Below are 26,882 nucleotides of genomic sequence, written 5' to 3' on the forward strand. Positions count from 1 at the left end.
CTAGGTCAGCTAGCTCAGAAAAATCCATCATCTTCATCTGCCATTCTTCTATCGTTGGTAATTCTTGGGTTTTCCACTTTTTAGCTAACAGAATACGCGCAGCAGTTGTGGCATACAGAAATAATTTAACATCTTTCTTGGCAATTCCAAACCTGTTATTCCAAGAAGAAAGGCCTCTGGTTTCTTTATAAATGTATATTTCAACATTTTTTTCCAATTCGTTATAAATCTTTTCCCAGAAGTTTTCCACCTTGGGACAGGTCCACCTCATATGATAAAAGGTTCCTTCCTTTTCTTTACCTTTCCAACATAGATTGTCACAGTTAGGATATATCTTTGCTAATTTTACAGGAGTCAAATACAATCTGTACATCATTTTCATTATATTTTCCTTTAACACAGTACATGCCTTGAACTTGACCCCTTTCTTCCACAATCTTTCCCAATCCTCAAACATTATATTATGTCCTCATTTCTCATGCCTCATTTCTCAAAGCTCAGAAGCCAAGGAAAGCCAAAGATCAGCTGCCCTCGCCCTCGCTGCGCTGCTGCGCCACGTCCGTCCCCCGAGGGCGCTGCGCAGCTACCCGTGCCAAGAAGGCGCATCTCCTGCGCGGCTGCAGTCCCGCGGGGCGCACGAGAGCGAGCGAGAGCGCGCTTCCCGGGGCGGCCGCCGGGCGTCGCTGCTGCCAACGCGGAGCTCGACGGAGCGCAACTTGGGCTGCGCTGGACGGGTCGGGGGCGCTGGTGCGCGCGCGCGCGCGCGCGGCTTCTTAGCTGGGGGAAGCGGAGCGGGAGCGAAGCAGGCTGCTTTGCTTTGCGTGGCCGCGCGAGGCGCCTCCGACGGGGAGCCCGGCCGGCGCGTGGCCGCCAGGCTCGTGCCCGCCAGGCTCGTCCGCCCGCTGCTGCCGCGGGTCTGGCGCGAGGAGGAGCCACGGCCGCCTCGGCTGTGCGCGGGGCAGGAGGCGGCATGGCTGCCCCGGCGGGGTCGGCCTGTCCGACGGCGCCGCGCTTCGCGGTGCAGCTGCGGCTGGTGAGCGAGGAGCAGCTGGCGCAGGGGCCGCTCCTGCTCCGCGCCGGGGCCAAGGCGCTCCGCCTGCAGCTGCAGCCCCGAGACGGAGAAGCCGAGCTGGCCGTGACCGACGGTGAAGTAGCGGCGCGGAGGGGCGCGGAAGGGCGCGCGGGGAGGGAAGGAAGGGCTGCAGCAGGGCCAGCCGCGCGTCCCCCCAAGGCACCGGCAAGGGCTGCCTCGCGGGTCACGTCCGAAAGGCTCTCGGAGAAATCAAACGCGTGTCTGGTCTTGGGGGGGGGAGCCGTTCACACGTTACGCTTTTCCCGTGGAATGGGCAGTTGGCGAGGAGGAGGATGAGCTGAGCTCGCACCCGCGGAGTTGCGTCTTCACTCCGGGAAGCTGGGAGGCAGGAGAAGGAAGGGGAGAGCGAAGGAGAGGCAGACTCTCCCCGGAAGCCCTGCTCTGCCATCCCGAATCGGAGAGGGTCCCTCTGCGTTTTGTAACTCCCGGGGACTGAAGGGCAGTCTGCCCATGCTCAGAGTTAGCTAGGTGATCTCCGGTGATCTCTTTGCAGTTCTGGCAAATGGTTTAATGTGTTGGAAGCCACCCTGAGTCAGATAGGCAGCATATAAATTATTATTATTATTATTATTATTATTATTATTATTATTATCTGACTGAATGGCATTACACAAATGTGCAGGGTTAAAGGAGTCTGTTTGTGGAGCTCCGTCGTGCAGAATGTTCAAAGCTTAGTGAGTCCTCACTTGGCTTAACCCCTCCTGCAGAAGGATTCCTGCCTGACATTGAACAGAGAGCTTCTGTCCGAGATGGAGGACTTGCACTTGATTGCTCCTGCATTAAGGAGGCACCTATCTTAACTGCATTTTAAAAAGTGAACAAATAGAGCAATCACAGCAGCTTGGAACAAGAGGAGCACCTGCTTTTGCCTGCTGCAAAGCGGGAGAGAAGGGCAGGGGAAAGGGCAGGCAGCCCAGCCCAAGGAGACTCTGCTGGGGGCTTTTTCCTGGCCATCATGGCTTGCTAAGGATGCCCTGCCTTCTTGACTAGCCAGGAACAGAAGAGAGCAGCTGAAGGAGGCCAAAGGTCCACCTAGTTCTGCATTCTGGTCTCACAGTGGCCAGCCAGTTACTCCTGGGAAGCCCATAAGCAAGCTTTGAGCTCAAGTGTGTAGGCCTTGGTGGTGGGTGGGCTGTGGAAGGACCCCTGGGGGGGGGAGCAGGGGGGGAAGTGCTGTGTTCTAGTCGGCTTCTTAGTTTCTTCTGTCCTCTAGAGAGCTGAGGTTGGTGGAAACACAGAGCAGGGCCTTTTTTGTGGCAGCACCCCAGCTGTGAATGCCCTACCAAGGCATTTCCTAGACCAGGCAGCCCCAACCTTCGGCCCTCCAGATGTTTTGGACTACAGTTCCCATCATCCCTGACCACTGGTCCTGTTAGCTAGGGATCATGGGAGTTGTAGGCCAAAACATCTGGAGGGGCGCAGGTTGGGGGTGCCTGTCCTAGACTCTCCCCTACTCTTCCAGGCAGCTTTTACTTGTTTTTAATAGGTGGAGATTTGATTCTATTCCTCTTGGTCTTAATATAAATGTGTGTGTGTGTGTGTGTGTGTGTGGTTCATGTTCTTTATTTGGTTTGTTGCTTAATTTTCGTATTAGTGTTTTATTTTTTATTTTCGGCTGCTAAGGCCAAAACGTGGCTTATGAGTATATTTCACGAGTGAATGAAAGCAACACAGTTTAGAAGAAGCTACTGTGCCTCTTTCTTAGTGTGTTTCCTTTGCTCTGGACTTCAGCTGTCTGGCAGTTATGGGCCTGAGAACATTCTGGCACATGGGGAACCTGGGCTTTCTCCGTTGTCTAGAGCACAGGGCTTTTGTATTAAGGTACTTTAGTGGGTTAGAGATATTTTGTGGATCTTCTGTTCATCGTGTCCCAAGTGGCGCTTGAGCATCAGAGCCAAGGAGCCAAGTGCAGGGGCTGGAAATGGAGTGGGACCCTCAAGAGGCACACAGGCAGTGGGAGAAACTCAGAACTATAAGCTAGGTGCAAAGTGGCTCCTTAAATCAAGGTTACAGTCGCCAAAATGGAATGCCTGGTTGCCGTTTGGAAAGTTGTATAGGCACCTCCAGACAGGGAGACATCAGGCACATCCTGGCGTCTGGGCTTCTTCACTTGGTCGTAAGTGACTGATAGCCTGGTGAGCTTTGCAAACTGGGTACATCCCTTACGGCCTGCTTGTATCTAGGCCTGGGCGATGCATCAATGACCAGGACTGGTCTGAGGCCCAGAGCAGGATGAAGCCTTCAGCCGGTGGGGCTTGCCTGCTTCCTCCCTGCCCCGGGCACTGGAGGTGGAGGGAGCTGTGGCGGTTTCACCCCAGAGCCTCGCAGGGCCGATGTTCCTTCCTTTTCAACATAGTGATGTATCACTATAGCATGATGTTTAGCTGGTGATATAGTGATACACCGTTATTTAAAAGACTGATATTGCTCAGCCGTATTCATAACTCAGCTCCATTTGTGGCTCCTCTTGTCCAGAGCGGATCCTGCTATGCAACAGGGTGAAGCGATCGGATGGGGGAGGGAATCCTTTGGTGGTTAAAGGCAGGTAAAGGTAAAGGTAAAGGGACCCCTGACCATTAGGTCCAGTCGTGACCGACTCCTGGACGCTCATCTCGCTTTATTGGCCGAGAGAGCCGGCATACAGCTTCCGAGTCATGTGGCCAGCATGACTAAGCCACTTCTGGTGAACCAGAGCAGCACACGGAAATGCCGTTTACCTTCCCGCCAGAACAGTACCTATTTATCTACTTGTATGTTGACATGATTTCGAACTGCTAGGTTGGCAGGAACAGGTACTGAGCAACGGGAGCTCACCCCGTCGCGGGGATTCGAACCTCTGACCTTCTGATCGGCAAGTCCTAGGCTCTGTGGTTTAACCCACAGCTCCACCTGCCTCCCATAAAGGCAGGTAGGGGTCCCTAAAAGGCGCTGCAAGACTTTCAGAAAGTTTTGGCTCAGGGTGAGGAAAACAGGTTCAGTTCAACTTCATGCCACAACTTGTCTTTCCCTGGAGCCGGCACTATCTTCGACTGCTGCTGCTGCTGTGGAAATCTTTTTGACTTCTGAAATGTGCGAGAAATAAAGTATGTTCCATTACCAATATCAAGATTGTGCTAAAAATATAGCAGAAATGACAGTAGATACTCAAAAGCATTATTAGGGGAACGTTAGAGGCGTAAAATAACCATATTGAGCTATACTTGAGTATACAGCAGGATATAAACATTGCAAATAAACAGAATAATATTTTAAGATGTCAGACACTAAAAGGCAGAATTTCAGCCATGTGTGTTGCATTATCCTTTTAGTTTGAACAAGAAAAATAAGCTGCATGCCCAACACTAGAGCAATTTTTATATGTTGCCAAAGAAGACTGGATTGTTTTCTAAAAAGAATTCTTTTTTTCTTTTTTTAAGTTGATTCCCTACCAGCATCATGATTTGTACAAAACATTTTATTATATATAAAAAATTTCAAAAATGTGGGATAATTTTTGAGAAATGATTGCAGGGGGGATTCGCTTTTAAAAAAATCCTCTGTAGCGAAGGGGATAGCAGCCCTGAGCTGTATTGGAGCAAAGTGCCTTTGGCCAAGGTGGGCTGTTTTTCTGAAGTGCTTAATGGAGGGCCAAACCTAATTTTGTGATCAGTGCAGATGCTCCCTAAGAAGGGGGCTCTTCTCTGTGCTAAGGAAGAAAGCTGAAATGTTTTCTGGATTATTATGTGTGTGTGACTTGGGAAGGTTTTCTTCAAAGGTTCTGGAAACGAACCCCCAAGACCTGCTGATCTAGTCCTTTTCTGCAGAATCTGCCCCTGGGTGGCAGCCGAAGTGTCTCTCCCCGCCTGGCCTGGAGCGGCTTCTCCTGGGATGCTGCTCTGATGCTCAGGATCCGGCCGTGCGGATGCCAAATGCTTTGCCGGCTCTTTCACAGATGATGGAAGCAGTGATCTTACCAGAAAGTGTTTCAGAAAACTTCAGCGCCAGCCTTTCCAGGGCTTTAGGAGAAAACACAGCAGCTGTTTTGTGCTTTTGAGTACTGAATGTGGAGGGGGAGAGAGAGAATTTGTGTCTCAGAGGCAAATATTGATCCCGATGCCGGAGCTCTTGGTTTCGCCTGAATTCATAGGAGCCATGGGATTCTTCACACAGATGAAGTCTGTTTTAAATGGTTGTCGCTGTCAGGTGGATGAGATATTAATTCGTCTCAAGGGAAAGTTGCGTTGACAATAAAAGCCGTGAGGATGAGATTAAACTATCCTTTAGCAACATTATTTTGATCACGTTGTATATCTGTGTGTTCAGGGACACTCTTGGTGCCAGATCTGTGACGTCCCTGTGAACGCATGGCCCTTTACCTTGGGCTGTCCTAGCAGAGCCAGTGAAAATAATGGGCATTTCTAGCTGAGGCTCATTCATTTTCCTGGGTCTCCTCTGAGTAGGACTAGCATTGGCTACAAAACCTTGTTTGTAGCATCTGTTTTGTAATGAATGTATCGTTACATCCTTTTCTTAACGGCCTGTCTGTTAAGAATCTTCTTTTGATGCTTCCCATTTTAATCTCTGTGCATTTCCCATGAAGAAATAAGCAATAAAAATGGAAATAAATACAAAACTTCTGCTGGGAAAACCAGAAAAAGTGAACCTTAAGTCAAAATGCAGTGCTTTTGCTAATATTCCTGCCCATATATAAAGTATGGTTGTTGTTTATGAGAATCTGGTGTAATTTATCTGTGCTGCTTTACAATGTGGTTATTAAAATTGTATTTATTGCATTTGAAATATTTTAATAAAATTGTAAATTTCTTAGAGATTTATTTGAAGTATGAGGAGGTATCTAAATTACCTAAAGTTGTTACAGTAAGTGCCACAGTTTTTAACAACAACAAAAGAGATGCTGGTACTGTATCCCCTAAAAGAAGCACTGATTAATAATAATTGTTGTTGTTTGCCCATCTGACTGGGTTGTCTCAGCAACTCCGGGTGGCTTCCAACAAATTAAACACATTAAGCACCCCTGTTGTCCAGCCCAGACATGGAGTTCCAGCTCAGAGGGTCTTCTGGCGGTTCCCTCCCTGCAAGAAGTGAAGCCACAGGGAACCAGGCAGAGGGCCTTTCAGTGGTGGCACCTGCCATGTGAAATGCCCTCCCATCAGAGGTCAAGGAAATAAACAACTTTTAGAAGACATCTGAAGGCAGCCCTGTATAGGGAAGTTTTTAATGTGTGATGTTTTATTATGTTTCAATATATGCTGTGAGCCGCCCAGAGTGGCTGGGGAAACCCAGCCAGAAGGGCAAGGTATAAACAATAAAATTATTATTAATTATTATTATTAGCAAGAACAAAACTGTCATTAAACAGAATGGAAATTATTATTTTGGCAATATTATTTTGAGTTGTAATGTTCAGCCTCATCACTGATTGCCAACTTAAAACGATTCAGCCAGCACATTAAAAGATATATTTCAATGCAAAAAATTGAAATAATACTATGTGTTAAGCTGATGTGCTGGAATAAATTCCTTTATGGGCTAACATTCTTCATGTGAGTGTTGTACCAACCCATCATATGATTAATTCAAGCATGTGGCTGGTAATAGGTGTCTTTCTGCCTACATATGGTTCTCTTCTGAAGAAGAATCACAATGCCCCTCACTCCCAGTGCAGCAAACACACGGAAATTATGTCAGCTGCTGTTTGTTTGTTTTCTACACAGTTTAAAACACTTTAAAACTGTTTGGAGAATGGGGGAAGCTAAATTTGTGATGGATACAAAGACCAGCCAATGCACACTATGCAAAAATGGTTTCTGGCAAAGCACATAAGAAAAAGCAGACTTCTGATGTCAGTTGTACGTGGTCTCTTTGCACAGTGAGCTCATGGCTGAGGCTATGTTCACAGACTCCGTGTGTGCAAGAGCAATTATGACTTGCTCATTCAGCATTCCGTTCTCTTATTTATTTCCAGAAATTTTATATAGGTATAGCAAAAAGATCTCCAAGCAATTTACAGTTAATTTCAGTGGCAATAAAAATGCAAACAACATTCAGTAAAATTATCTTTAAGCGTGGATAAAAACAAGATTAAAACCACAGCGTTATATCACAAAAGGAAAGGAAAGCTCGTGCCCAGAAAAGCTTAGGTAAACATGAGTTTTTAAAGGTCATGCCTGTCTCACCTCCTGAATTACCCAGAATGGGGGGGGGGGGGAGCTGTTGGCAAGGTGGTTTATCACCATCTGTACACAAATGTCTGTATTTGTGATTAGATTGTTAGTTTTCCAGGCTAAACATGTGAAAGTGTTTTATCTTTATTGTATAGTATAGTAGAAAACTATATTTGCTTGTGTCACACAGGACATGTTCACATGCAACATTTTCATCCTTCGCCGGTGACTTTCCAAATCATTCTGCTCATTCTCTCTCTTTTTTTAAAAAAATATTTTTTATTAGGAATTTCAACAAAACATTTTATCAAAAAACATATCCTTAATTCCCCCCCTATTTCCCCCCCTCCCCATAAAGTAACCCCCCCCCCAGACTTCCCTCAGCTCCTCTCTCTGGTTTATCAACAAATGTTATTCTCTGCATGTTACAAAATTGTATAGATCCTTAATTTATCTGACTGGCTATTATCACTAAAAAGTTTGTGAGTATTTATTCAAAACCTGCCAAGGAGCCCAGTTCGTTTTGTTGTTTCTTTAGGTACTTTGTAAAGGGTTCCCATTCTTCCTTAAAATCACAGTTGTCCTTATCATGTAGTTTATATGTCAGTTTTGCCAATTCCGCATAGTCCATCAGTTTCTCTTGCCACAGTTCTTTGGTTGGGACTTCTTCATTCTTCCATCCCTGTGCTATTAAGACTCTTGCTGCCGTTGTCGCAAACATGAAAATGTTTTTCAATTTCCCTGGCAGGTCTTTTCCTACAATCCCTAACAGAAAGGCTTCGGGTTTTTTTACAAATGTTAATTGGAACATTTTCTTCAATCCATTATATATCATTTCCTAGAATTTTTTAATTTTACAATAATCCCACCACATATGATAAAAGGTCCCTCCTTTTTCCTTACATTTCCAACATATATCTGAAGCAGTTTTGTACATTCTTCCTATTTGCACTGGTGTTATGTACCATCTGTACATCATTTTCATATAATTTCCTTTCAACAGAGAGCAATCTGTTAATTTCAAGTCAGTTTTCCACAATCTTTCCGAGTCTTCAACATTCTGCTCATTCTCTCTTGATCCCTTGGCAGGTTTGTTGTTCAGGATGCTCTAGAATAACGGTGGGGGGCGCTTTCCTTCCATCCGTGTAAAATATACTTTGTATCCACCAATTAACAGACTTTTCATTTGAGGACGGGATGCAATTAATAACCGTGGGTGCCTCACTCAGTTTACTGTTAGTTGTTATATTTTTACACAGTGTTGTCGTGTTGTCTAGGCTGCTCATAATGTGCTGGATTTAAAACATATACCAAGGAAACAATAGTAACCCCCAGTGATACAAAACATTGAAAACAGCTCATTTTGTGCCAGTAGAAAGCCCACAAGGCAGTTACGTGCCTGAGAGGACCAAAAAGTCTCTGTCTGGCAACTGCATCCGTACAGGATTTATGTAGACACCGGTAACACCTTTCAGTGCAATAAAACTAATAAAATGGGAAATCCACAGTAGGAAAATGCAAATGCTAAGAGCTAGGTGATAACATAAGAGATGCGGGTGGTGCTGTGGGTTAAACCACAGAGCCTAGGACTTGTTGATCAGAAGGTCGGCGGTTTGAATCCCTGTGACGGGGTGAGCTCCCGTTGCTCGGTCCCTGCTCCTGCCAACCTAGCAGTTCGAAAGCATGTCAAAGTGCAAGTAGATAAATAGGTACCACTCTGGCAGGAAGGTAAACGGCGTTTCTGTGCACTGCTCTGGTTCGCCAGAAGCGGCTTTGTCATGCTGGCCACATGACCCAGAAGCTGCACGCCGGCTCCCTCAGCCAATAAAGCGAGATGAGTGCCGCAACCCCAGAGTTGGTCACGACTGGACCTAATGGTCAGGGGTCCCTTTACCTTTACCTTTAGGTGATAACATAGCAATTGCATGAGCACATAAACAAGGCTTTAGTAAGTGCCCGAAAGCAGTCCAGGGTGGCTGCTTGCCTGACTTCTCCCAGAGCAGAGAAGGCCCTTCCTTTGGGTGTCACCTGAGGGATGAGTGCAGACTGCAGAGCAACTGAGCAAAGGATCTCTGCGAACTGGCCAGCCCAGGCAAGAAAGTGCCTTCTCTTGGCTACATTTAACCAGGTGTTGTCCGATTAAAGTCAACGAAGCAGCGTCTGCATAACTGAGCTGTAAATCTGCTGCAGTGAAAGAAAATCAATTTTAGAGCTATGTGTGGTTGAATTTAGTCAGACTTCAGGAAGTACCTCAGGTTAAGTACTTAATTTGTTCCAGAGGTCCGTACTTAACCTGAAACTGTTCTTAACCTGAAGCACCACTTTAGTTAATGGGGCCTCCTGCTGCTGCCATGCCACCGGAACATAATTTCTGTTCTCATCCTGAAGCAAAGTTCTTAACCTGAAGCACTATTTCTGGGTTAGCGGAGTCTGTAACCTGAAGCGTATGTAACCTGAAGCGTATGTAACCCAAGATAGTTTCCTCTTCTGATGGTATATGAGAATTGTAGGAGAAAATAGATTTTCTTCTTCTTAAAGTATCATAATCTCTTGAAGGGCATAAACGTGCTTTAATCTTTAATATCATAATTAAGAGTAAATAAATGTAAGGGTCAACAGATTCCATGTGCTTCTGTCTTTGGAGCACATATTAATGTTGGCTGAGAACCTTATAGTTTCAGAAGAAAAAAAATGATGTACAGAAGTAGACAAAATCAGATAAAGGAAGATCACTTTCAGATCCTATTGAAGGCTTACATGAAATTTGAATAGCAATACACTCTTATTTGTGCCGGCTGAGAAGTTCAACAGAGTCCAGTGGGCTTCACTCCCAGGTCCTGCAATTCTGTGCACATCAGCCTCGAACATCAGCCCCACATGGCATTCAGTGAGACTTTCCCCAGTAAATTGTGTATGCTGGGATAGCAGCCATAAAACTCCTAGTTTGTAGCCAACTAGGTTTTACTCAAGAGTAAGGTAAAGGTAACGGGACCCCTGAGCATTAGGTCCAGTCGTGGACAACTCTGGGGTTGCGGCGCTCATCTTGCTTTATTGGCCAAGGGAGCCGGCGTACAGCTTCCAGGTCTTGTGGCCAGCATGGCTAAGCCGCTTCTGGCGAACCAGAGCAGCGCATGGAAACACCGTTTACCTTCCCGCCAGAGCAGTACCTATTTATCTACTTGCATTTTGACGTGCTTTTGAACTGCTAGGTTGGCAGGAGCAGGGACCGAGCAATGGGAGCTCACCCCGTCGCGGGGATTCGAACCGCCGACCTTCTGATCAGCAAGTCCTAGGCTCTGTGGTTTAACCCACAGTGCCACCCGCGTTCCTACTCAAGAGTAGACCCACTGAAATCAGTGGACCTACAGTAAGTTAGTCTTTTCAGTGGATCAACTCTGAGTAGGACTAGCATTGACTATAGCTCATCTAAAATGTTCATCCTCCTAACCTAAATTGGATCACAGGAGAATGAAAACATAATATGAAAATCTGGATGATAGAACTTTGTCTCTCCTATACTGGCAATCTTTTGTCCTGAAGCCTTGTTCTTGCTGCTTGCATACCAGCTGCTGGTTTTTGCTGCAGAACCATGCCAAACTTGCCCTGCTGTTGTGCCGCATTTTAGCGTTTATTTTCCTGCATGAAACGGCTGCATCATATTCCTTTGTAAGCAAGAGCTGTGGTGTCTTCAGATTTTTGCAGCAAGACGTGCTCTTCTTGTCGCTGTTTCCTATTTTTGGAGAGCTCCTCTAACACGCTTTCTTGCAAAATATGCCTAAAGGAAAGTAGGGATTTGATGTGTAACCACAGAGTAGAAGTGCATGTCAAAATCATGCTAATCTAATATAATTGTATCATACCACAAACACCAGTTGTGTCTGGCAAATCAATCCACTGTTTTCTCTGGGCAGAAGCTTTCAATCATTAAAACACCACCAGCGGAGAGTGTTACAAATTTGCTGCTTCTTTTTGTATTGTTTGTCAGAATGTTATTGTGGAAACTAGGGGAAGAAGCAGCCAGTGACACAAACTGGATACATATTTAAGGTTCATTTCAAGATGTACAGTATGGGGTCAAACTAGGAGATATGCAAATACTTGATCTAGTCTTAATTCTTTTAAAAATATACCCAGTGATTGTTGGGCATGGCAATTCCGATTGGGCCAGGCTGCGATGGTCAACCCTTTCATTCTAAAAGCCCCCAACACACACACACACACACTGTTGTGGATGCAAACAGCACATTATTTTTAAAGGCACACATTTATTTAACTTATTTATACAGTATTCTGCCTTCCAGGACACACATCCTTTCAATGTGACTTACAAGTGACATAAAAATACATCAGTAATGTCACGATAACAATCTCAAATAAGCAAGTCCTCAGTCTCTCCCCCCCCCCCCCTTGGCCCATGGTCAGGGATGATGGAAGTGGCAGTCCAATATCTGGAGAGGCCGATGTTGGTGACCCCTTGCAATTCTCTTTTTACAAGGCTGACCAAAGAGCCTCCCCTTACAGAGACAATGTCTCCAGTTATCTCAGGGTTATTGGAGCACTATGATCCCTGCCTTACTGGGTGACAACAATTAATAACCCTTATTTCAAGAACATCGGACAAATTGTTTCCCTTGATACCAACTTAGGTGTGTGTCTTTTGCCACTACAGTGGCACCTCAGGTTACATACGCTTCAGGTTACAGACTCTGCTAACCCAGAAATAGTACCTCGGGTTAAGAACTTTGCTTCAGGATGAGAACAGAAATCGTGCTCCAGCGGCGCGGCAGCAGCAGGAGGCCCCATTAGCTAAAGTGGTGCTTCAGGTTAAGAATAGTTTCAGGTTAAGAACGGACCTCCGGAATGAATTAAGTACTTAACCCGAGGTACCACTGTACTAACTTCAGATATGAGTCCCACATTCCATGACAAGTACTGGGTACTTGTTTGCCTCTATCCAATCTCTTTCTTATTTTTTAAAAGGTTTGAATAATTTTCTTTGCCATTATGCCTCATTTTAGATTTTCTCCCATTTTTAAAATGCGTTGTAAGGAAGGAAAAAAATGTAAGAGAGAGAGAAGTAAATGAAGTCATAGAATATAATGTATATGTGTTAAGCTTTTTATTCTGGTGATGGTAAATTCGTCTGTTTATCCCATTGTGTTTGTTGTGGATATATAAAATGAACAAAAAGTTAAACAGACAAACACATTTTTGAAAGCTACAGTTCTTGCAACTTGTGATATATCTGACTTGGAGCTTTGCTATGTCTGGCTGAAATTTTTGTTCTCCTTTGTTGCCCATGTGCATATGGTATTTGTTTAACCACAGTTAAGTCTGCTATAGCACACCTGACATCTTAATACATGGAACCCAGAGGAGAGTAAGAGAAATAACCAGTTCCTCTTGGAAAATAAAGTGGAGACATGTGTATGGAAGTATAGATCTTGCAGATAAATCTGTTTTTCAAGTAAACAAGCACAGTCTAGACAGACTTTCAGCAAAGGGATAAAGAGTTTTCATTTCAAATATCATTGAGCTGTGAAAGCAAAGTTAGGCACAACTTGTTCCTCAGGAGTTTTTCATTAAGGTTTTTATTACACGCAAACATCAGCATTTAGTATTAATAAAAAAAGTGTCAACTTCAGTTTTTAGAAAATGAAGCTGTGTGTTGTGTGTCTTCTAACCCTCCTGTAAGGAAAGTGAGCACTGTTGTTGCTGAAACATATTCTCAATTTTTGTGGCTGCAAATGTCCCCCGATTTTCTAATTACTAAATTTGCAGCATAGATCACTGACACACAAGCGTGTTTATCCATTTTAGCCTATTTGGCAAATATTTATCAGTGCTTTTATGCGTGTAGCAGAACAACATCCCCCCATTAATATATGCCATTTGCAGTGAAGGATATTAAGGTATTGCAAATGATGCCACTGCACATTGAAATATTTGTTTTAAGCTACTTTTGTGTTTGAATCTGGTAAAACTAATAAAACGGGCAAGCTTTGCTGTCAGGGTGCTGTGCTGGTGGCTTTACCTTGAGACTCAGGCTGCTCTTACTTATATTTTCTTTTGCCTTCGGTACAGATGAGGCCTGGGGCAGAGCAGATGGATTATTCATTGAACCATCTGAAGCAGAGCTGTGTTCCTGTTCTAAAATTCCACCTTCCCCTTTTCTTCGAATTATTTTTCTTTTTTTGCCTGATCAATGTTTAATTTTAAAACCAGCAATGCATATTCATTGCTTTCTTTTAATCTTGGTCGTCCGACACTGTGCGGCAGGAAGCAGGTGGCACCTGGGGGCCTCTCTGTCGAGTTTATTACTCCCCACCCCAACCTTGTAATGATTTCCAGTCTCCCGCCAGACATGGTCCGTAGCTCTTACACTAAAAGGCTTCTGCCAGTTTTCTCCTGTAAATGAAAGCTCCTTTGGGAGGAAAAGAAGCTCTACTTATTTATTGGGGTTATGCCTTCATGCAAAGGTTAACATGTGTGACTCTGACGGCACGCCACAGCGCTTCTTGAAGCCTAGACGCTGCTGGAGTTCTTCCGCATTGGCACCTGACATCCAGCAGCCAGCCTTGTGTAGCTTGAGCCAATGTTACAGATGCAGTTAGATACAGTGGTGCCTCGCAAGACGAAAAGAATCCGTTCCGCGAGTCTCTTCGTCTTGCGGGTTTTTTCGTCTTGCTGTGCTGGTCCCGGGGGTAAGGTACCTTGGGTGTAGCAGAGTCCACACGAAGAGGGGCAAGGTCCGAGGCAGAGAGCCGGGCGGGGAACAGGAACGCTGGAACAGGAGGCTGTGCAGGGAACAGGAACACCGGATGGTCGGGAACAGGAGGCCGAGCAGGGAACAGGAGTACCGGATAGTCAGGAACAGGAAGCCGAGCAGGGAACAGGAGTACCGGATAGTCAGGAACAGGAAGCCGAGCAGGGAACAGGAGTACCGGATAGTCAGGAACAGGAGGCCGAGCAGGGATCAGGAACACAGGAAGGTCCGAAGCCAACAACGACGTTGCTCCCGCAACCTGGGGCCGGGCTGACTGGGCTTTTATCCTCTTCTAAGGCCAGGGGCGGTCCCGGTCCCCAGGAGCCCCGCCTCCTCTGGCCTTAAGGCGAGCACTCCTCCTGGGGGCAACCAGTTCCCTTCGCCTCTCTGCCCTAAGCCTCTGCAGATCAGGAGAGGCCGAAGGGTTACTGGGCCCTGGAGGAGGCTCACCTGTGGCCACTGAGTCATCAAGCCCCTCTGGGGCCAGAAGGGCTTCACCTGGGGCCAGCTCCTGATGCACTGCCACAGGTGCAGGCTCTTCAGCATCTAGGCCTTGCCCCAGTTCAGCCGGCCCTGGAGGCGGGGACTCCTGTGCAGGCTGGGATTCCTCTGTTTCATCCTCCGAATCGGAATCCCAGGCCATCACACCTGCGAAGCAAGCCCATTAGCGGTTTAGCGGATTAGCGCTATTAGCGGCTTAGCGGGCTTAGCGGATCAGCTGATAAGCGGTTTAGTGGCTTAACGGATCAGCTGTTAAGCGGCTTAGCGGATCAGCTGATAAGCGGCTTAGTGGCTTAACGGATCAGCTGTTAAGCGGCTTAGCGGATCAGCTGATAAGCGGCTTAGTGGCTTAACGGATCAGCTGTTAAGCGGCTTAGCGGGTCAGCTGATAAGCGGCTTAGCGATCAGCTGTTAAGCGGTTTAGCGGCTTAGGGATCAGCTGATAAGCGGCTTAGCGGCTTGGGAAAAAGGGGGGGGGAGGAAAAAAACCCCGCAGGAACTCGCAAGACATTTTCGTCTTGCGAAGCAAGCCCATAGGAAATTCGTTTTGCGAAGCACCTCCAAAACGGAAAATCCTTTCATCTAGCGGGTTTTCCGTCTTGCGAGGCATTCGTCTTGCGGGGCACCACTGTATTCATATTCAGCTAATGTGTTCACAGGTGGGGTTGGCAGCAGCATGTCCAGAGCAGAAGCATTGGCTCCAAAGACCGGCTGGAGAGATGGTTTGCTGGAGCCTGCCCTACCTGGCCCTCGTTCCGCCCCCCAGCCAGCATCCAATTGGCTAGGCGGAGAGGGGGCGGAGCAACGGCCAGCAAGCAAACCCAGGCACAGGAAGCCCGCACCGGGTCGCAAACCCTGCCCACCAGTTTGATGAGTGATTGGCAGATCCAAGACTTGCTTTGTAATCAGGTTTGGCAGTTCAGATCAGAGACCCAATCTGGGTAGATTCAGCTGCTATCTAACACGGCATATTATTATACCGTGCAGCACAGAGAAAAAAACTACAAAATCACATTCTGTCTTGTCCAGCAGTGTTTGAAATTCGCCAGGCGCCAGGAGCATTTTGTACCTGGCTATTGCGCTGTGGGTTAAACCACAGAGCCTAGGACTTGCTGATCAGAAGGTTGGTGATTCGAATCCCCGCGATGGGGTGAGCTCCCGTTGCTCGGTCCCTGCTCCTGCCAACCTAGCAGTTCGAAAGCACGTCAAAGTGCAAGTAGATAAATAGGTACCACTCCAGCGGGAAGGTAAACGGCGTTTCCGTGCGCTGCTCTGGTTTGCCAGAAGCGGCTTAGTCATGCTGGCCACATGACCCGGAAGCTGTACGCTGGCTCCCTCAGCCAATAAAGTGAGATGAGCGCCACAACCCCAGAGTCGGCCACAACTGGACCTAATGGTCAGGGGTCCCTTTACCTTTTTATTGTCCACTTGCAAGCAAGGGAAGATGCCCAGGCGCCAGGATTGCACCTGAGGTGCGTGCCTGGGGATCCATGGATCTGGACTGTTGTCACACCCGAGCAACACATCCTGTAGAATTCCAGCTCTCATATTTTCTCACAATCATAATGAATTTCAGGAACTAAAAAGTCACATTGAAAAATACAACTTTTGAGCCGTCTGGTCCCAAGATGGCAACTAGATATTCCGTTTTGGCAACTGTAACCCTGGTTTAAGGAGCCATTTGGCACTTAGCTTATAGATAGGAGTTTCTAACACAGTCGACAGTTATAGATCTTGGTGCTCACCATCTCATCCTTCTCTTAGGTTAGTTGTAACCTATTTCTACAGGGCTGCTCTCTTGATCAATGAGTGAGGCTCCTTTTCTGCAGCCTAACCTCCCACACAGAAATCTCTGGTTTTCTGTAGCATTTGAACAGGATATCAAAGCTCTAATAGATTTTGAATCCAGACAGACAGTTTGACAGCAGCTATGCAAAATATTAGTGTCTTAATCAGATGTCACTTTTGTGCAAAAACTCCTTTTGTCCCCCCTGCTTTTGTGCGCCTGGTAAATTAGTGGATATTCAGACAAGTTAATTATATATTCTAGCATTCAACTATGACAGTTCTTTTCCTATAGAATAGGAAAAAATAGTTTTTGCATGGTGAGCTAAACATATATCTTCTTCTTTCTGCCAAAAATAAGTAAGCAACAAGATGGCTTGCATCTGTGGGTCTCAAACTACGTGCTAGCTTTGCATCTTGTAAAACCATTTGCAGATAGTTATAGCTATTATGTCTCCGCCCCTTTTATTATGTTGTTGTTTAGTCGTTTAGTCGTGTCCGACTCTTCGTGACCCCATGGACCAGAGCATGCCAGGCACTCCTGTCTTCCACTGCCTCCCGCAGTTTGGTCAAACTCATGCTGGTAGCTTCAAGAACACTGTCCAACCATCTCGTCTTCTGTCATCCCCTTCTCCTTGTGCCCTCCATATTTCCCAACATCAGGGTCTTTTCCAGGGAGTCTTCTCTTTTCATGAGGTGGCCACAGTATTGGAGCCTCAGCTTCATGATCTGTCCTTCCAGTGAGCACTCAGGGCTGATTTCCTTAAGAATGGAGAGGTTTGATCTTCTCGCAGTCCTTGGGACTCTCAAGAGTCTCCTCCAGCGCCATAATTCAAAAGCATCAATTCTTCGGTGATCAGCCTTCTTTATGGTCCAGCTCTCACTTCCATACATCACTACTGGGAAAACCATAGCTTGAACTACCAACAGACCTTTGTTGGTAAGGTGATGTCTCTGCTTTTTTTATATCATTATTTTATTATAGTGGTGATAAAATATCAGTAGATTTTATGACCATAGGCATTCACTAAGCAAGACTGAGAAAAAGACCTGTGAATTATGTCTTGTAGTATTATTGTGCCATGAAGACCAAATCATGAGTGCAACGTTGAGCTTCCTTTTTGAAGAAGTTGTTCCTTCTCCTGGTGGTTGGGGGGAGGCAGAAACTTTTACACTATTCTGGAGCAGCAGCTCCATGTTGATGGAAGAAAGGAGTAAATGAACTGCAGGGCAACAAATGGCAGTTTTATTCTTAGAAAAGTACCTGGGGGAAGAAAAGCAGCCTAGATTGCAAGCAGTTAGATGACCGTGTTTCAGATTAGACATTTCTCATGATGTGCCATGAAGGATTAAAACAGCTGTAGCAATAATAATAATAATAATAATTTATTTATATCCCGCCCTCCCCAGCCGAAGCCGGGCTCAGAGCGGCTAACAACAGTAAAATGATACAACATTCTAAAATCATTTCATTATAAAATCAGTTCAAATCAAATTAATGGCAACCATTGGGCTCTGTGAGGATTGCCAAAGGAGGGGGTCAGGTTGTGTCCTTGCCAAAGGCCTGGTGGAACAGCTCTGTCTTGCAGGCCCTGCGGAAAGATGTCAAGTCCCGCAGGGCCCTAGTCTCTTGTGGCAGAACGTTCCACCAGATCGGAGCCACAGCCGAAAAAGCCCTGGCTCTGGTTGAGGCCAGCCTAACCTCTCTGTGGCCCGGGATCTCCAAGATGTTTTTGTCTGAAGACCGTAATGATGTGTCAAAGAATTACGAATTACAAAGAGAAGGAATCACATTGGCTCCACTTGCAGAAACTAATGAAGGAGTTTCGTATGGCGTCTTTCTCCTAATGGAAAAATTATTGGTGTGGTTGCTCTGAGTTTGGATGGAATTCAGGGAGAATGTTTCTCCATCAAGCAGAAGAAATACAGCAGATCAGGAATGTTAACTTCATCTACATTTTGAGGGAATTGTGTGCTTTTCGAGAAGGTCGCTTCTTTGCAACGATGCCCAGGGTTTTCTGATGTGCCGTTACACCAGTTCAGTCCTGTGCTGCCCCTTGATGTTTGATTCTCCCTTTTGTGGCAGAGAATTGAAGACAAGAATGTCATGTCATTTGCCTGATTCAAAGAACGTCCTCGCTTGGTTCAGCCCAGATCTGAACAGTCTGTCTCCTTATTCCCACGCCTGTGATTATTTCCTCAGAAAATGCTACACAAACACGCTCCGTGCAGTTGTACCACCTTGCCGTGTGCAGGGGGGACTGCTTCTTTGAATGGGCCTCCACATCTAAAGATGCTTAAAGAAACATTTTTCTCATTTTGGGGGAAAGTACTTCAGAAAGAGGGACGCAGGTGGCGCTAAGGGATGCAGGTGGTGCTGTGGGTTAAACCACAGAGCCTAGGACTTGCCTATCAGAAGGTCGGCAGTTCGAATCCCTGCAACAGGGTGAGCTCCCATTGCTCGGTCCCTGCTCCTGCCAACCTAGCAGTTCAAAAGCATGTCAAAGTGCAAGTAGATAAATAGGTACCGCTCCAGCGGGAAGGTAAACGGCGTTTCTGTGTGCTGCTCTGGTTCGACAGAAGTGGCTTAGTCATGCTGGCCACATGACCCAGAAGCTGTATGCCGGCTCCCTTGGCCAATAAAGCGAGATGAGCGCTGCAACCCCAGAGTTGTCCGCGACTGGACCTAATGGTCAGGGGTCCCTTTACCTTTACTTACTTCAGAAAGAAGAAGAATCCCCTCAAAAGCACAGGTTAAGCTGGCTGCCAACAAAGTCCATATTAATAGGAACCTCAAGGAGGGAAACGTGAATAAACCACTCAAATTCCTCCTTCTCCTGCAGGAAAATAACACCCCTAGTGATACTTCCCTTTATAAAAGGTTTCCTGGTCCTCTGAAAAGATCCCTTCTATGCTGCATTTTATTTTTATCTATTCCACAATTCTTTCATTACTATTTTATTTTCTGTCTGCTGCACATAATTTAGTCCTTCCCGCAATTCCTTCAACATATAATATCTCCAGATGCCCCAATTGGGAGTTTATTCTTCCAAATCCAATTCATCCCTTAAACTCTTCTTTGCTGCCGGGTTTGCTGTGTCCACATAGATTTTAAAAATAGTTCTTCTTTGGTTACTATTCCTTCTCCTGGCTGCTGATCTACGTACATCCAGAGATTACTCCTCTTCTTTAAAACATCCGTTCTTGTTGTTTTTCACACTGCTGAGCATTGGGGGGCGGGGGGGAGGTGAAATTTCCTTAGAGACTTCATAAATGAGAACATCGTCCTTTCCTGAGGCAATTGCACCAGGAACAGCTCAGAGCTGGTGCTTTAAAAGTAAAGGGACCCCTGACCATTAGGTCCAGTCATGACCGACTCTGGGGTTGCGGCACTCATCTCGCTTTATTGGCTGAGGGAGCCAGCGTCCAGCTTCCAGGTCATGTGGCCAGCATGACAAAGCCGCTTCTGGCGAACCAGAGCAGTGCACGGAAATGCCGTTTACCTTCCCGCCGGAGCAGTACCTATTTATCTACTTGCACTTTGACGTGCTTTCGAACTGCTAGGTTGGCAGGAGCAGGGACCGAGCAATGGGAGCTCACCCCATCGCGGGGATTCGAACCGCCGACCTTCTGATCGGCAAGTCCTAGGCTCTGTGGTTTAACCTTAGGTAAAGATGGAGCTGTTGGCATGAATTAAAAAAAAGGGGGCAGATAAATAATGAGAAATATATCTGAATTAAAAATGCCATCCACCAAGGCAAGCTGCGGATCATCCGCCAGTAATATATACATATGTATGCACCTGTCTCTGTATTTTTTAATAAGCGCTAACATGTTTTTCCCCTCCCTGCAGCTGATGGCGTTTGTGTGTTTAAATGCTTGGTCAACAAAGATACCGAATATTGCCGTGTGGGAAAAGAATCAATCTTGATATCGCTTGGCTATAACAATGCCTTACTTCAATTCAGGTCCCATTCTGGTAAGTAATTGGTGGCATTCATAGTTCTGTACATGTCTCAAGGTTTCTCCCCCTCTCTGTACACTTCCACCCCCCTAAACCAGTAACTTGGGTGCACTTTCTTGTACACTACTTTGCATGCTCCGAGTTCATAAAGGTGAAGGTAAAGGGACCCCTGACCAATAGGTCCAGTCGTGGCCGACTCTGGGGTTGCGGCGCTCATCTCGCTTTATTGGCCGAGGGAGCTGGCATACAGCTTCCGGGTCACGTGGCCAGCATGACTAAGCTGCTTCTGGCGAACCAGAGCAGCGCACAGAAACGCCGTTTACCTTCCCACTGGAGTGGTACCTATCTACTTGCACTTTGACGTGCTTTTGAACTGCTAGGTTGGCAGGAGCAGGGACCGAGCAACGGGAGCTCACCCTGTCGCAGGGATTCGAACCACTGACCTTCTGATCGGCAAGTCCTAGGCTCTGTGGTTTAACTCACAGCGCCACCCGTGTCCCTCCAAGTTCATAGAACTGTAGAGTTGGAAGAGACCCTGAAGATCAACCAGTCCAAGATATTGAGGCTTGCAGAAGTACAACTAGAGATGGCAAGGCCTGGGGGGAAAGCAGAAAAATACCCCCCCACCCCCGTTTTTTCCCAAAGCCGGTTGTTTTTGGAAAAATTGAAAAAAACACAGTTTGGTATAGTTTAAATATTCTACACACATTTAGTTTGGGGAGAATGGTAAAAGGTAAAGGACCCCTGGATGGTTAAGTCCAGTCAAAGGCAACTATGGGGTTGCGGGAGCTCATCTCGCTTTCAGGCCAGCATTTGTCCACAGACAGCTTTCCAGGTCATGTGTCCAGCATGACTAAACCACTTCTGGCGCATTGGGACACCGTGACAGATCCAGAGTGCATGGAAATGCCGTTTACCTTCCCACCACAGTGGTACCTATTTATCTACTTGCACTGGCTTGCTTTTGAACTGCTAGGTTGGCAGGAGCTGGGACTGAGCAATGGGAGCTCACCCCGGCACGGGGATTCGAACTGCCGACCTTTTGATCAGCAAGCCCAAGAGGCTCAGTGGTTTAGACCACAGTGCCACCCGTGTCCTGCAACATCTCACTGTAGGCTTTCCTTGTTTGCCTCTATGTCTGAAATATTTTGCACATTGGACAGCCTTTGACATCTGCTGCTCTGTGGAGAGTTTAACAGAAAGGGTGTCATGCTTCTCCGTAATGGTGGCAAATTCCTTCAAAGCTGTTTCAAAGTTTTACACCATCATACTGTGTTGGAACCAAACAACTGGGCAACATTGTTTTGAATATATGTTGCTTTTTAAGAATACCCAAGGGTGTCAGACATTCTCAGACGTCAGGCTATAGAGTATAGGTATCAAGATCAAAATGTTTTTCTGACAACTTGAAGATGTTTCAGACAAAACTTGAAATCACAAGAAACATGTGCCTTCTGTCTAAAGCAGCTGCTATGAGTTTCTTGTAATGTCTATGGGCCCATGTTTTTGAATTTCCAGGCCCCCATTTGCCTAGTTGGCTGCCACTTGCATGAATAGGAAGGCTCAAACATGATTTGTTAGTTACCGTATTTTTCGCCCTATAGGACGCACTTTTCCCCCTCCAAAAATGAAGGGGAAATGTGTGTGCGTCCTATGGGGCGAATGCAGGCTTTCGCTGAAGCCTGGAGAGCGAGAGGGGTCGGTGCGCACCGACCCCTCTCGCTCTCCAGGCTTCAGGAAGCTATCTGCAAGCCTTGGGAGCCCGGCACGAATTCCCGCCGGGCTCCCAAGGCTTGCGGACAGCAGCCTGCAGCCCGAAACCCGGGGAGCGCAGCGGAGCGCACCCCGGGCTTCGGGCAGATATCCACAAGCCTTGGGAGCCCGGCGTGACTTCCCGCCAGGCTCCCTAGGCTTGCGGATAGCAGCCTGCATCCCGAAGCCTGGGGCGCGCTGAGCAGCTTGCAAATAGCAGCGGATAGCAGCCTGTTCTGGGGGCTGGGGTTGGGGGAAGCTCGGGCTTTCCCTGCCCCAGCCCCACGCCTGGGGGGGAAATAAATTTTTTCCCCTTTATTTCCCCCCCAAAAAAACTAGGTGCGCCCTATGGGCCGGTGCGAAAAATACGGTAAGTAGTAGTAGATTTTAGGGCGAAAAATACGGTAATTAGTAGATCGATAGCCCTCCTTCTTCTGTCCTGGGACTCAAGGCAGTGGGAAGGAGGGTTCTCAGGGGGTCTCCCATTCTTGCACTGACCAGGCCGGAACCTGCTTAGCTTCAGCAAAGTGGTGCATCATGTTCTTATGTCCTGGATATTACAGGGTAGATATTAAGGGTTGCTCTTTTGGGCAGCAGACTTTCCCCAGCAGTCAAAGATTCTGGGGTCCAAGTGCCTTGGACAACAGGGCCTTGGGTGCAGACCTTCCAGTTTAGTCCCCAGTCAGAGATTGGGCTTCAACTGCTTTGCATCTTCAACCCAGTTTAAGCTTCTGGTTGAACAAGGCATCTTTGAATAGCAGGGTCTACAATCTTCTGATTGTTTAGAACGAAGTCTGTTTGTAAACTTACTGTGGCGCTTGCCTCCTAGGTGGGTCATAAGGAAAGGGTTAAATGAGTGTGAAGTGATTGGCCTGTGGAAACATAGGGGAGGAGTTAGAGTTAGAGTTGGAGTGTGTGGAAGTCAGTTGAGAGTTGGGAGTTGGAGAAGGAAGAGGGAGGAATAGTCTGTGGGTTGTCGAGTTGTGTTGTGAGAGAGTGAGAGGAATTGTTAGGTGGAGTCAGATAGTTGGAATAATCAGTTTGAAGTTGTTAGGAACATTGGGTCAGTAAAGAAACTAAGATTAAGAAACTGCCAAGAAAAATTAACTGAAACCATAAGCTTTTTCATGCTTATAAAAAATAAGCTTGATTATTTGTTAATGTTAACAACTGTCTGGACTCCGTGTATACCCGAGGGAAATGGGTTGGTGGCAGCGAAGAAAGCAATTAGAGTGGTGGCACAATGTCAATACACCGTCAAACGTCCGGGGACCCTGTGCGATCGCCACACTTACCATTGCGTATTACTTGAGAGTTATGTCGATTTAGATTTCCAGACCCCCGTTTCACCCGTCTTTCTGGTGGCAAATGGATGCCGGCCCTGAATTCATGCAGAGGACAGAGCTCTCCTCATTCCTTCCGTTCCACCATTTAGACAGCTATAAATCCTAGATGGTTGTCTCTGTTTCCCGAAGAACATGTGTGCCGCATCTGAGTTGCATCAAGCAAGCCATAAAATTGGCTGCCAGTGTGTCTTGCACATATCGTCTTGTCTTTCCCAAACAATGGCCGTCTATTTAGAGCATTTCATCCGAGGAATATTTTGCCCGCCGGCTCACAGGGGGTACTTGCTGCCATCTTGAGACGAGCACAGTTCAGTTGAAAAACAAGAGGATTGGTGTCAACACTGGTTTCGGAAAGACTGGGTCAAATCTTGCAGCACAGATCTCTTGCTTTTATGCTACTGTGTTGTGGGCATTGGGTTGGCGCCAGAGAAATGCCAGCCTGGGCTGTGGCAAGGGTGGCTGAGAGAGCAGAGGAGGATTTCTAGAGAGCAAGTGGATGCATCTTCTATATGCAGGTCCATGCTATTTTTAAGATTCCCCCCCTCCACCACCACAGCCCCCTTCACCGCAGCACATCTCATTTGGCAGGAGCTGCATGGCTGCTGCACAGGTCGGGTGAGTCAGGCTGCAGAGCGAGGGCGGGCTGATCTTTGTGGATTCCCCAGCTGTACTAGTGACACATAAATCAATGGCGGTCGCAACTCTGCTTTCCTTAAGAGCACTTCAGCCCAGTGAGCTAACCTATCTTAAGGAAGGAACAGGCAGATGAAAGAGCACAGAGTATAATTTGTGGCTTGCTCTTTGCACATTGGGACTCGGGTGGCGCTGTGGGTTAAACCACAGAGCCTAGGACTTGCCAATCAGAAGGCTGGCGGTTCGAATCCCCATAATGGGGTGAGCTCCCATTGCTCGGTCCCTGCTCCTGCCAACCTGGCAGTTTGAAAGCACATCAAGGTGCAAATAGATAAATAGGTACCACTCCGGCGGGAAAGTAAACGGCGTTTCCGTGCGCTGCTCTGGTTCGCCAGAAGCGGCTTAGTCATGCTGGCCACATGACCCAGAAGCTGTACACCGTCTCCCTCGGCCAATAAAGCGAGATGAGCGCCGCAACCCCAGAGTCAGCCATGACTGGACCTAATGGTCAGGGGTCCCTTTACCTTTTTACCTTTGCACATTTAGTTCAGCAGAATGTTACATTATGTTTTGCAGAGGGTAGAGAGGAGCTCAGTGATCGTTCAGTTTCTTTCCTTCCACTGCCTACCTTTTCGCATGATGCTGTTTACTTTAATATAAGCAGCTGTAGTTTTGCATAGCCAATACCATTCCCCCCGCCCCCCAGGTACCCTAGCCAAACCTGCTGTGAATTTGAGTGGCCCGCCTCTCAGGCCTTTGTATTTAATTAAATTCACCGTTTCTGTTTCAGAATATAGCATGTTTTCAAATGTGCTGAAGAACTGCCGGAATTGGAATAAGGAGCACTCCGTGTTCAATCAGAGAACTGAAGAATCCTCTGCAGCTCAATATTTTCAGGTAGAGGTCCATTGCATCACAAACCTAGAAGAGGTAAATTCATTACTTTCCCTGTGTTTCTGCACTTCCTGCTCAGAGCTGGTTTCTGCAGCCGTGACTTTGCCCTTCTTGTGTGAAGTGCAGCAGGCAAGGGGGGAAGGGCACAATTTTATATATTTGTTCCTGTTTTTCCTGTTTAGTTTTATGGCTGCTTATCCCAGCAACAGAACATGATGCAGGATTTTGTGAGGACGGCCACATATCACAGAGCAATACTACAGAACCATATAGATTTTAAGGATAAGGTAAGCCCTGTTAAAAGTCTGCCCACCCCAATTCTCTCTCCCTCTCCCTGTAAAATATTGAATTTTCCATTATAACAGACATTGCAACAAGCCAAAACCACAAAACTACCGAAGAAAAACCAAACAGAAAAGATTACAGAAGGAATACAGGAAGAAGACAATGTTACATGTTAAATAAGCATCCTTAGATAAGGGATAGAAGACAAAATGATTATTGTAAAAAAGGAGTCTTGTATTAGTTGGCCATGTTTTCTGGATAGGTGTGTCTTACTCTTTGTGGCTTAATTCTGGAAGCGAATAATCAGTTATGTTGGCATTCTAAATATTTGCACTGGCCCACCTGCCTACAGTCTTGTTCATACTATTGTTATAATTAGAGATGGGAGCCAAATTCAGTTTAGTTTGCATCTAAATGTGAGCCTTCCTAATGTGTAGTTCCCAGTACAATGCACAAACCAAAACACAGACCTCTTTTATTTTTCATTTATGTATTACATTTATAGACCACCTTTATCTTCCAAGGAGCTCAAAGTGGTGTACGTGGTTCTCCTCCTCCCCATTTCAGCCTCACAACAGCCCTGTGAGGCAGATTAGGCGAAGAGATGGTGACTGACTCCAAGGTCACCCAGTGACTTTTGTAGCTAAGTGGGGTTTCAAATCATGCTCTCTCCCAGGCCCTAGTCCAACACTCTAACCATTATGCCATTTCCCCCAATTCTGCAGTGCAGTTTGCCAGGCAAATAATACGCACAGAAATGCATGTACTGCCATAAAGTGTCCATTAGTGGAAAATAACATACATAAATGCATTATATTCTTGAAAACTGCCTTGCAAAAATTTATATAGGAGGCAAAATTGCTTACAAAGAAGAAATGCTTGTGAATTTTCACTCCTTTTAAAAATGGCAAGCTATGTGGAATTGTGGAGAAGTGAACTTTAGATTGGAAAATGAGAAACATAGGAAAACTGAAATGGACAGATTTTGCCCATCCCTACTTATAATTTAGACATATGTTTGAACCTAGTGCCATTCAGTGAGCGCAGGATCTGCTCTGACCTCCAGGAGCTCCCCAGGATCTCAGGCTCATATCTCTACCAGCCTGAAGATATTTTTCACAAGAAACAGGCATCTTCTTCTGCGTGCAAAGCTTGTCTTCTGCCCCCCAGCTACAGCCCCTTCCTTTCCCAAGGGCTGCCCTAGGAGACGTGTCCAGCACAGAAAGGGATGGATCCTGGATCTCTGTGAGCCCCACAGCCTCCCGTCGGGGGCCAGAAAACGGCTCTCCTCACCTCTTCCCCAAGTCAATAGACGGGAAGCATCGTTGAAGTCAGAATCTTTAAACATACAGGAAAACGAAACCTCACAGTTTCTTTGAAGGCTCCTTCTGCCGTTGCCCACCTCTGAGGAATTTTTGACAGTATCATGATCTCCTGTTTCCTATGTTCTTATATTACTTGGCTAAGAAATCGGTTTGGTTTGGTTCTTGTTTTTTGATCTTCATTATTAACTCCCACCCATATCTGCATTTTTTATTTTTAAAAGCCTGACAGTATCACAACTGCTCTGTGGGGTTAATGGTTTCAAGCACACAAACGGATTGAAACGGGCTGTTGCAGTTTTCCGTCGGTGATATAAAAGAGAGCTCATTCGATCCTGTAGTAGGAACTGAAAATAAGATCGCCGTGTTTGCAAGTT

General features: G+C 46.4%; 1 protein-coding gene across 4 annotated transcripts in view; it reads left to right on the forward strand.

The window, feature by feature from the left end:
- Positions 1 to 955: 955 nt before the first annotated feature.
- Positions 956 to 26,882, forward strand: part of LOC308466731 (histone-arginine methyltransferase CARM1-like) — a gene marked incomplete at its 3' end in the record, with an annotated part of 59,643 nt that continues 33,716 nt past the window's right edge. For 2 of the 4 annotated variants that reach the window (XM_080987871.1, XM_080987872.1), the window contains exons 1-4: positions 956 to 1,145; positions 20,163 to 20,288; positions 24,795 to 24,934; positions 25,081 to 25,185. In XM_080987871.1, coding sequence (XP_080843997.1) covers positions 971 to 1,145; positions 20,163 to 20,288; positions 24,795 to 24,934; positions 25,081 to 25,185 — 546 coding nt within the window. In that variant the 5' untranslated portion in view covers positions 956 to 970. The remainder of the gene's footprint in view (positions 1,146 to 20,162; positions 20,289 to 24,794; positions 24,935 to 25,080; positions 25,186 to 26,882) is intronic. The other 2 variants (XM_080987873.1, XM_080987874.1) reach the window with 1 other exon arrangement.

The sequence above is a fragment of the Podarcis pityusensis genome, assembly GCF_964106645.2.
Source record: "Podarcis pityusensis genome assembly, chromosome: 17".
Lineage (NCBI taxonomy): Eukaryota > Metazoa > Chordata > Lepidosauria > Squamata > Lacertidae > Podarcis > Podarcis pityusensis.